The sequence below is a fragment of the Hydra vulgaris genome, chromosome 12, assembly GCF_038396675.1.
Source record: "Hydra vulgaris chromosome 12, alternate assembly HydraT2T_AEP".
Taxonomy (NCBI): domain Eukaryota; kingdom Metazoa; phylum Cnidaria; class Hydrozoa; order Anthoathecata; family Hydridae; genus Hydra; species Hydra vulgaris.
The window spans coordinates 38932513-38945000 of record NC_088931.1 but is presented as its reverse complement, the minus strand read 5'-3'; the positions used below and the strand labels follow the sequence as shown (position 1 = coordinate 38945000).

Here is a 12488-nt window from a genome sequence, read left to right as displayed (position 1 = left end):
AAAATCTTAATGCAAGATGGTGCACTCTGCTATTCCGCCAAAATGGTCATGACAGGGTTGCGGAGCAATATATTAAAAATTTTTAAGGTCTTCAAATTCTCCAGATTTAAATTTTTTTGAAAATCTGTGACATATTTTGAAAATCAGAGTTGCGCTTTCAAAAGCAACAACAATTGATGCACTCAAAATGTTAAAAGACCTCCTGTACTATTTACCATTTTCTCATTAGTGTTTTAAGATTTAAAATACTACTGAGAAAATAGTAAATATTATCAATTGTTGTTGCTCCTGCAAGACAACTCAAAGAGAACTTGAAGGAATTATTTTTTAATGCTTTTTTTTTTTAATCTAAAAGAAAAAAACTTTATAAAAAAATCATTTATTTTTAAATATTTTTGCTTTGCTTGGCTTCTATTTGTTTATTAGTTATTAGATGTGAATTTTTTATTTTTTTTTCTAATATTTAAATACCAGTTTTAATTTTTGAATGTTTTTACATTTACAAAAAAAGTCAACTTACAACATTCACCACTCAAATTAAACAAGTTTTTGGTTAAAACATATATTTTTCAACACATATGTATTTATTTACAATTTTTTTTTTTATTTGTTACAATAAACCTTGAGTTTAATGATTTTTCAGTATTAAAAAATATTTTGACATCTTGAACAACTTTGAAACTTCTCTCAACGCAGATGTTTCTTCTTTATGTATTAAGCTAAATTGAAACATTAATCCAGAACTGATTTTTGAGTTTCTTGAGTGATTCACATATGTTCGATTCACATTATGCTTTCTTGAGTGATTCACATATGTTTATCAAGTATGCATAATTATTAGGATCAAATATTTTTTTGCTAACTTTTTAATAAATTTGCATACTATAAATAATTTGTTCCTATCAATTAATCAAATAATTTAAATGCAAGTAAATAAGAGAGAATTGCACCATTACTTTACTTCTGGAAGTTTTATATTTTTTCTCAAATTATTTAAAAACTTGTACCAAATGATGCAGCGTTTTCATGTCATCTCGACATCCAAGATATTTAAACTGCAAACCTTTGGCATTTTTGTTCTGCTTTCTGAATAATTTTTTTGGTCACAAATGACTAATTTCTAGTGATTTTGTTTGACACTCAAAATGAAATAGCTTAATCAATGTATATTTGAGAACTGTCCCAGTAGGCACAGTACGTTTTTAAAACGTTTTTTAGACGTTTTTATAAGATTTAAACCTAATAAAAACGTCCAAAGAACGTTTTAAAAACCTACTGTGCCCACTGGGGTATCCAGAGTATGATGCACCCGATAAAGACTGGCGACTAAGTATTGAAAAATTTCGATAAATACAGAGAATTTTTTGTTAATATTCAATTTAAATTTTCTTTAATCTTTTTCTTTTATATTTATCTTTAATATTTAGAATTTAAGAAATCTCTCGTCATTTAACGAATCTTATCTCGAATCTCCTCGCCTGATTTTTTAACATAACAATTTTTACCGTTACCGTTTATTTTTCATTTTCTAATATATAATTCTGAGATAAAAAGGACTTCGCTTGTTTAAAAATGCAACGAAAAATTTGTACCATAAAATTGTTTAGCACATGACATTTTACAAACGAGAAACTTATTGAAGGTCAAGGTCACATATTTAAAACTATAAATATTTAATTCAGTAACCAATACATCATTGCCAAGTTGTTGCTTTATAAAAGTGCACCATTAATTTTTTAAGTTTTTTTCTTGAGTATATAAAAATGTGCTGACCTTTTTTAGAAAATATTCTATAGATTACAAGATGGAAAGATGTTTTATCTTATATACCATATACAAGACTGTTTTTAGAAGCGAAAGTAAAAAAACGTTAGAAAATATGCAGGGAAAAAACTAATGAAAAATATATAAATAAAGAATTCATAAAAAATGAATAATAAATAATTGTTTTAAATAGACAAAAGGCTATACTTTTTCCGCATCAGATTTTAGAAAAAAAGTTTTTATTTTATAATAAAGCTTAAAATTTAAAATTTTTTTTTTCTTTTTAATTAATTGCTTATAATTAAACAGTTATGTATAAATATAAAAGAATGCATCCTTCCATTCAATTTCTCATCCTCTTTTAAATCAATGTGGAAATTTTCATACAAACTAAATGTTTGCTTCCAGCTAGGAATCGTTACTTCTGCGGACACATTTTTTCGTTTGAAAAAACGTGCCCGTTGAAGGTTATTTTATAAATAACGGTTGGAAAGAGGGTCAGACTAATTGATGAAAAAAATCTGAGGTTATTTGCTTTACTATAAAAAAAGATTTAATGAATAAAGTTTATGAAAACTTTGTTTTTTTTGTCTATTGAGTTTTTTTTTAATTTCTAATGATTTTAAATGTCTTGCACATCTAAAAAAGTTGGATGATCTGAAACCAACAAAAGTTCTATAACAATAGCAACTGAACCACTAAGTGTTTAAGCTGCAATTTTGAAATTCTTTTTACGTCTATTAAAGTCAGTATGATAGATTGCCAAGTTTAATGTCGAATTTAAACCCTCCTTTTTTTTCTAGTTTAAGGAATGCTCTAATGTAGTCCCATTTAATTTACTAATATTGTTTACCAATAAGATAACAATACTAAACGGAGCATTTTGAGCTAGATTTGGCATATGGTAAAGATCTGGGATATAATAAATAGGATGGGTCACACCTTTCTTTTATTTTACTACCAAATAAACAGCCACGAACCTTAATGGCACTAAAATTTGAAATAAGTCAAAGTTACCGAGCAAAGTCTTTACTTTAAAATGCCATTCAAGAACTTGAGATTTTAACGGTCAGGGGCCGTAATCTCATCTCTCCGTTAAGCTTAACGGAGCGTTAGTCAAAAACTTCTTTTAAATTACATTAGTAAAAAATTTATTTAAAATTATAATTTTTTAAACATAAATGTTTTATTTTGGTAGAAGTTTTATTTTAACGAACTTATATAAATTTTCGTCATTTCTTTAGAAATATTGTAATGAAATTTCAGACAAAAGCTCCGTTTAGCTTAACGGAGAGATGAGAATACGGCCCCTGAAAATTAAAGCTGAAGTTAGGATTCCATAATATACCGCAACTATATTATATTAAATTAAATACCATAAAATCTTGATAGGCATATTACATTATAAATAAATTTTAAAAAATTGGTTGCAGTCCATAATAAGATTTTTGGTCGTTTACCTTTAAGCAATCTAATTGTTTATCTTGCAGACCAGATATTTTATGGAAACATCTTGATTGCTTAAACTAATAACTTACTGACAGCAATTTCTTAAAAAGCACTTTAACAACTCTGAGCATGCGTAGTTTAGGGGTCGTTCACAAACTACGTCACGCATTTTTTACCGTTTTTTACTTGTTTGTTTATTAACAGGAACGAAAATATTTCATAGAAAATAAATATGCAAAAATGCATAATTAGAAATTTAATTTTCCCGCAACAATGCTATTCAAACTTAAACATATTTTTTCAGTATCGTTTCCGTGCTAGTCGATAAATGGACAAACACGTTACGTTTTACATTTAACAACACTTTTTAATAGCGTGCTTACCTTCCAGCTTCTAGATTAGAACCTTCGCCATCTAAAAAATATGTGACGTTCTTTTCGAATCCAATGAAGGTTAGATTAAATACTGAGTCTGTTCCAGCTCCTAGTCCCCGTCCAGTTTTTAATGTAATTGTATAATCTAATTACGCAGTGAAATTTAAAAAATATTTTTTTTTATTGATAATAAACTTGTTTTTGAACTTTTTACTAAACCTATTACAATTGTTGTACCGTATCGTTGCTTTGCTCCGCTAATCAAATCCAATGTAACCATGCTAGTTGTAAAAATTAACAACAGCAAAACAGTTTCCATTTTTAATATAAATTCTTATTTCTAATGAATGCGCTTTGCACGTTTACTCAAATGTGTTATATAATATGAAAATAATTTTTATCCTTATGTTTGATCAGGTGTTTTCCAATTTGGTTCTTCAAATTTTAAAGTGACTTCAAGATAATTTAAAGCTTATTTATTCAGCTATTAAAATTCCAGTAGAAATTCCGTTGTAAAATTAAACCTTCAAAGAGTTATCTCTAATAAAAAAGCATTTTATTTAATAAAGAAAGAAAAATATCAAAGCTTTGTAATCGATGTGTTTAACTATCCGAGACTGCAGTCACCTCTATTATATTTAAAGTAATTCAAGATAAACCGAGTAAAACTAAATAAAATATTTTAAGAAAAGAATTTCTAAAACTAATATAACTACAGCATATATTTAATACATATATATATATAATATATATATATATATATATATATATATATATATATATATATATATATATATATATATATATATATATGTATATATATATGTATATATATATATATGTATATATATATATATATATATATATATATATATATATATATATATATATATATATATATATATATATATATATATATATATATATATATATATACAGTATCGGACAAAACGAGTGCAACCAAATAATGCTAATTTAGTTTCTTTATATAAAAGTGCTACATTTTTTCAATTTAGAAAAATAACTATGTATCTGTTTAGAGACAAAGTTCTTCAAGTTTTATTCGTCACAAAGTTCATTATTTGTACGCGTTGATTCTTATTATGAACACCTTCACGATTAATTCTGCGGTTGACGATCTCCCACAGGTTCTCAATAGGATTGAGATCCGGAGATTGAGGCAGCCAATCCATCACTGATAGGTGGTTGTCTTGAAACCACTGCTTGACTACTTTTTGTTTCGGATTGTTGTCTTGCTGAAAAACCCACTTTATTGGCAGATTCCATTCAGCATGAGGTAACATAACATCTTTTAGGATATTTTTATACATGAAACGGTCTATTATTCCATCGTTTCGATGTATTGAACCTAGACCGTTAGCAGAAAAACACCCCCAGACCATTACATTGCCTCCACCATGCTTCACGGTCTTATGGCAGTAACGTAAATCGAGGCGTTTTCCGGCCGGTCGACGTACACGGCAATTGTCATCGCTCCCAATGATGTTGAACTTCGATTCATCACTGAACAGGACAGTTTGTCATTTCTGCACATTCCAGTCAATATGAGATGTAGCAAACAGGAGCCTTTTCTTCTGGTTTTTTAGTGAAATCAGCGGTTTCTTTGCAGGACGTCGAGAAAACAATCCGGCTTCAACAGCACGTCGTCTGATTGTTCGGTCCAATACAGACAGCTCTAATTGCTTTTGTATCTCGACTGATGATATCCAGGGATCATTCTTGACGGATCTGAAGATCATAGAATCCTCTCTTGAAGTGGTGGAACGCGGTCTTCCACCTTTGTTATCTGCTGCCAACTTCCCCGTAGAACGATATTAGGAACATAGTCTTGATACGGTCCATTTTTTCACGCAATATTTATCACAAATACTTTTTTGTGACATTCCACTTACGTAATCGCCAATAATTTTCTTTCTTAGTTCCAATCCAAGACTGTCGGGAGCCATTTTTGCACTTGAAGTCATAAAAATAATAAAAATAAATAATCACATTTCTCAAGGCTTACCGTGTTACATTTACCTTGTGATGATACAATAATGCTCGGTGGAACACAACGTCTTGGTTGGATGTGGACTGTATTAATGTAATGAAACACTTGTTGTATTTCACTTCTTGTATTGATGTTCTTCGATAAAACACTTTGATAAAACTCACTTCAATAAACTGTCTTGATAATACTGACTGATTGACTTCCATATACTGACTGAATTACATGTCGATTTACATGTCTCTTATATAGTAAAATGAACCTGTGTGAACCTGTTCTGGAAGATTCTAGATGCTTCTTTTCGATGCTTCTGGAAGCTTCTGGATGCGTCTGGATGCTTCTGAATGTTTCTGGATACTTCTGGATGCTACTGGATGCTTCCAGATGCTTCTTCTGGAAACTTCTGGAAGCTTCTGCATGCTTTTGGAAACGTCTGGAAACTTCTGGATACTTCCTTTAATTATTAAAAAACTTCCGTGACGTTGACACGGACCAGACTTAAGAAAATGAAACAAACCAAAAAAATTGTACTTGCTTTGTCCGCTGCAAAATGGCACTTGTCAACGAAATTCTGCCTGTGTGCTGTCACCTGTCAGCTGACTGCTCATGTCATGGCATGCTATGACTCCAGACTCCTGAACTGTTTACTGTGGTAGTATAGTACGTTTCGTTTTTAAGACATGTAAAATTAGGAACACTTTTTAGCATTGTTCAATGTTGGTTGCAAATGTTTTGTCCAATACTGTATATATATACATATATATATATATATATATATATATATATATATATATATATATATATATATATATATATATATATATATATATATATATATATATATATATATATGCCGATATTGAAGCAACCAAAAAATTTATGGCAATTAACTTAGATTTTTCAATGAAAAATGGATTATAGATTACCCTTGGATTCATCTATGTCATTCCAAAAAGAAAGTATTTTACTATACTTGCATTGGTGCAGTCAAGAAAAAATCTGGTATCTTTTTCAAAATGCAGTGAACAAAATTTTTTGACAAAATGTTATGACAATTGGAAAAAGGCTGTAGAAAGACTATGAAAACACGGCCTACCATCATTTCATAAGGAGGCACAGGAAAAATTGTTTACACTACGTGGAGCAGGTTTAAAAACCACACATTAAATGATAAGTGAAATGGACGATGAGCAATGCAATGAGCATTACGAGTGCTTAATTCATTTAATCTCTACATTAAAATGTGTTACTCAACAAGGCTTAGAAATTCGACGGAATGATGAAATTGAAGGCAATCTTAATCAGTTATTTTTAATGAGGAGTGAAGATTATCCACCTCTATCGAGCTGGCTGTCAAACAGTAAGTACATGTCTCATGACATTGTTAACAAGATGATAGAACTAATGGCAAATTATGTGCTTAGAAACTTACTTATTGCTATTAAATCGAGAATTTTTTTTCCTGTAATATGTGATGAAACTCAAGACATTTTCGGTATTGAGGAAATGTCTATATGTGTTCGATCAGTTTCTGAAAATTTTACAATTTATGAAGATTTTCTATACATTGCTACGCACATTGGGTCAACCTTTTTCTTCAAGATGCTTGTAAACAAGTTAGTTGTATGAACAAAAGACAGGAATTGTGCCAGCTGTTATGTAATTTCATTTGTTAGCAATTGCTTCATCTATAAATTTATAAAAAGTTCATATATCATCTATGAGATCAGAAACAATTTTTAAATCATTTTTTGAATCTTGTGTTAATGAAGGAGTTAAGAAATTTGGTTGCAATTCACCTCATGCTTCTTTGCCTCGTATATCGATACATATATTCTTCCATGAACAAAAAAATAACTCCTATTTCCACATATTAACACATTAAAACATTCAACTTTTGACCAATTAAGCCATGATCCTTAGTTACTTAACTGCACATTTTAGTGCAGACTGAACCAAACGTAAAAATATTCCAGTCTACATGACATTTAATTTTAATAGTCGCGCGAACAATCCGCGCTGAAAGATTTTTGGCCGAAAATTAACGCCGTGTACCATTGACAACTTGCACAGCCGAGAGATCTTTCTCTCATCTAAGAATGATGAAGTGATAATCGGTCAACCTCGACTCAGAAGAAGAAGCAATTGAATCATCTTCTACTTCTTCGATTTTATAAATTGAACACCTCGGAAATAGATGTAAAAGCTATAGTAAGGTTTTATAAATGGAAAAAGTAAAGACACGAGAATTTCTAAATTATTTTTAGATTGTAATATATTCTTTTAATTTTAAATTTTAGTGAAATATTTATAGTATATTTTATTGAAAATGGATGCATGTGGTATTCTTTTAAGAATAACTGAAAACTAATATTAGTTTTATAAAACTTGCAAAATAATGTTAGCCCCCCCCCCCTTTATATATTATATATAAATATATATATATATACATATATATATATATATATATATATATATATATATATATATATATATATATATATATATATATATATATATATATATATACATATATATATATCTATATATATATATATTTATATATAATATATAAAGGGGCTAATATATAAAGGGAATTTATATATTATATTTATATATATATATACATATATATATATATATATATATATATATATATATATATATATATATATATATATATATATATATATATATATATATATATATATATATATATATATATATATATATGTGCTACACGCATTACCTCAACTAAGTAGTAGATAAAACTCTGAAAAAGATTGTATAAAAACTATAACGTTGTTAGGACTAATACTTTTGACAGCTTGTGGTAAGTTCTTAAATAGTACAACAAGCAATTACATCTATTTCAAGGAGCTTTGGAAATGGGCTAATAATAATTGTTCTGATTCTAAAATGAAAGCTATTATCGTAGTGTTGATGTCTAGATGAGGATATTTAACTATGTTTTGGTGTTTATTTGGGAGAGTTATCCTACCTCATCACGATAATCTGAGTAAAACACTTTAAACTAATAATTTAACTTTGGTTATTTAATGTTGCTTTAAAATTACCGAAGAAGTTGTAAGATGTCCACTGTTATGGATCTCCCAATTCAGCCCAATAAACTAAATATTTTTTATAGTAAACATTTTTATGAAGAACCTGATTATATAGTGATCTTGAGTGAACTTTTTTTTATATCATCAAAAAAAAGTTCAATCAAGAAAACTCTCATAGATATGCAATATTGAAAGAGCTTGTTTACAAAGCAACCAGAAAACATTGCTAAAATAATTGAAGTGAACTTCCCCAATGTGGTGAAATATTTGAGAATATTTTTTTTTTTTAATGATTCGTTTAATTGAAATTTTTTAATATTTTAGCAAACAAGCAAACAATATGTTTGCGTATAACATTTTTGATTTTAATTAAAAATATGCACCTCTTTTTTTTTTCTTTCACAAAAAAACCTTTTAAAAGTGTTTTAACATGAGTCTCAGAAGACCGGTGTAAAAACCGGTTAAACGATAGCTCCGGCATTTTGAGTAAATTGAATGATGATTATGGTGTTCCTTCCAATTAATCATGCAATATCGAAGGTCAAGTTCAAAGAAGAAGAAGCAGAAGATTTTGTTCAGAAGTGATGTAGCATCATCATTATATTTTGTTAATATATTTAATTGTCGAGCATATTTTGTAGTAGGAACAGTTGCTCAAGCTCTAAGTTAATTAGAAGTCAAACTTTCAGTTTTGCACAGTATCACATGCATCCTGTAGAAATTAGGAAATTGCAACAGCAGCTAACAAATCAGCATTTGACAGCAATGGTTCATTTGATAATAATTGTTATGACAGTAAATTTGAGAAAGTGGTTAAATGCGTAAGTATAGGCAACACGAAGAAAATTTTTCTAGCTCCAAAAACTGCTTTAGGCACCTGAGAACAACAAGAAAACGTTTAGTTCCAGGAACTTGAAAAATGGAGTCTTCACAGTTAGATTCGGTGTTAATTGTTTAATGCAACTTTTTTGGACATTGGCATACATACAGGTTACTGAAATGCAATCATGATTTTGTTTTCGTTTATATTGACTGCAGATACTTTGTGTTTTAGATTATGCTTTATAGTGTTTTCACAACAGCAATTGGTTCAATTACAGTACCAGAGATTGAAATATTTAAAAGTTTTTAGAAACAATAGTCATAAGTTGATCAGAAGGTTTTCATACGTGCCAGTGATACACTTTTCTGCACACCTGAACTGCTCTGCCTACGTGAAAAATTGCTGGTTTCTTACACCGAATCTTTAAAGACCATGAAGAATAGAGATGATTATGTAGAGTTTCTAAACCTTTGCCGCCTTTTCTTTGGTGAAACTGAAAATGTCCTCTTTAGAGCTCTAGGTGCAACACGCAATACTAGATGGATGTCTATAGGAATTTATTGCTTTAAGATATATCCGTTCCTGGACTATTTTCTACTTACTCATTCAGAAAAAAAGAGGTTTCAAAGTAATTAGTTGATTTGTTATTAGTGTTTTTGGTTAGTTTTGGAACAAGTTGCCAGTAGCTGAAGAAGCTGATATGAATGATCTTTATAGTATCCTACTCTGACCCATTAGAGATGAAAAATTATCAGGTTTTGTAGATATCCAAGAATAAGTTTGTTAACTTTAACTTACTCTGACATCAATTAACTTAAATAAAACTGCAAATTTTTTTTTTGCTAAGATCCCTTTCAGACTGATTCAAAACAAAGTTCACTTGTTATCTATTCTCTATGCATTATAGTTTTTGAGCTAACCTCGGAAAACGAAAATGCCCACTGACAGGCAGACAGATAACCGCTATGCTTTTATATAATATATTACTAAGATAGCCCGCGCAATCGTGGGAAGAATTAGTGGAAGCTTTAAATTACATTTTAACTTTTTTTTTTTTCTAGGACTTAACTCTTACATACCCCGCTGTTCCCCGTTACATAACTTTTAAATGTATTAACTTATTAAATATATATATATATATATATATATATATATATATATATATATATATATATATATATATATATATATATATATATATATATATATATATATATATATATATGATAGGCATAATAAAAAGAGAACTTGCAGATCTTCTTCAACATATAATAAACAATAGATGGGTTTGCGGTTGTTACGGCGTTTTCAAGATAAATAATATTGTTAAAGTAGATTTTTATCCCACTTTCTATAAAAAATAAATTCTGATTTTTATACAAACCAACAAAAAAATTTTGAAAAAGATTTTTTGTTTTTTAATTGTTAAAGTCTTCGACGACTCGTAAAAACTTATTACTAAAGAGTTACGATGCACAGTGGGCCAGAGGTGAGTAAAACCCTTCAAAACCAACTTTTATATTGGAGTTATTTCTTTTTGTAAATTCAGTCTAAGGGGCTCTTGATATACTAATGTATGATGTCATCACCTAGACTCTTATATATATTCAAAAAAATATGTTAACAAAGTTTAATTTTGTTCAACGTTAAATGTTTATATTCACAATATCATAGAAATTAAGTACATAAAATACAAAAAAATTACATAAATGTCTTGACAACCCATGACTACACCTACCTGTGCAATCATAACCACTTCTAGAGAGCAAATATGGGCAGATTTGATTTTCCTGATATCAATTATCTATGTTTAGACATACAACATGTACCAGCTAATTGAAAAACCATCGAAATATCTCAGGACAACCCTTGACCACCACTAAAATGATCACTTGAGCGGTCATGACCGCTTCTTAAAACAATGTGCTTAGATTTGAATTCCCTTACCGCAGTTACCTATATTTAGATATACAAAATGTCCCATCTAATTTAAAAACCATCGAGACAACCGATGGTTTTTCTTGACAACCCCTAAAATATCCACTTGTGTGGTCATGACCTCTCCAAAATTAAATTGAAGCCCAAATTCTATAAACATGTATCATATGTCAATCTTCTGGTTTTGAGCCAGAACTCTATTTAATTTAAAAGCTTTTATTTGATTGATTTCATCTGTTCACTGAGGAAAAAGCAACTTGTACAATGTATTAGATTCAGGTAGGGGAAAGTCGTGTAGCCCCGGACACTTAAAGAAAAAATTGAACACATGTACTAGCAAAAAACATACTATCAAAAGACTATATTAAAATTATAAACATTTATTTATTGAGTTGGAAACAAAAAAATAATTATTGTGTACCTTAATAATATATAAAACATAAAAGAAAAAATGTTAGAAAAAAAGCATGTTTCAAAATTGAAGAGTAGCTCCGGACATAGTTTAACCATCATTTTACCTCTTTTTTTACCCATGTGACACAAATATAATATATAATTAATTAGTAATGGAATGTTTTTAACACATTAAAAAAAATCGCTATTAAAAATTGTCTTATGTAAGGAATGGGAATGAAAAAGTCATCATTTAGAAATATAGCAATTAGCTTTTTACTAGTAAAAATAAACACTTTAAAATACTTTTTCAAATCTTAGGTCTTTTTATTGGAATAAAATGAGTTACTATTATGCGCTTGTGTTATTAATTTGCATAAATGGTTTTCGTGGTTAGGGAAAAGTCCGGTGCTACCCGACTTTCCTCTAACCACGAAAACCATTGTCAATTATTGGCAGTGCAAGGATCTATTATTGACTTTTTCATTAGCTTTAATCATGCTACATATGTTTTGTAAAATTAAGGGTTATTCTTTTTGTTTCATCAAAGTTTTTTGACATGATTGATGTGCTGGTCCCCATTATAATATCTCCATAACTATATAGTCTCTTTATAAAGGTATAATATATCTAAAGTAATTACTTTTTTTGTTGGCTTTGAAATTAAGTATATA

The 12488-nt window shown here is 28.9% G+C and overlaps 1 protein-coding gene across 1 annotated transcript in view; it reads right to left on the bottom strand.

The window, feature by feature from the left end:
* Positions 1 to 3977, bottom strand: part of LOC100208756 (uncharacterized) — a 6481-nt gene extending 2504 nt beyond the window's left edge. Inside the window, exons 1-2 of the mRNA XM_065811202.1 lie at positions 3825 to 3977; positions 3597 to 3732 (exon numbers count right to left, since the gene is read on the bottom strand). Coding sequence (XP_065667274.1) covers positions 3597 to 3732; positions 3825 to 3906 — 218 coding nt within the window. The 5' untranslated portion in view covers positions 3907 to 3977. The remainder of the gene's footprint in view (positions 1 to 3596; positions 3733 to 3824) is intronic.
* Positions 3978 to 12488: the final 8511 nt, after the last annotated feature.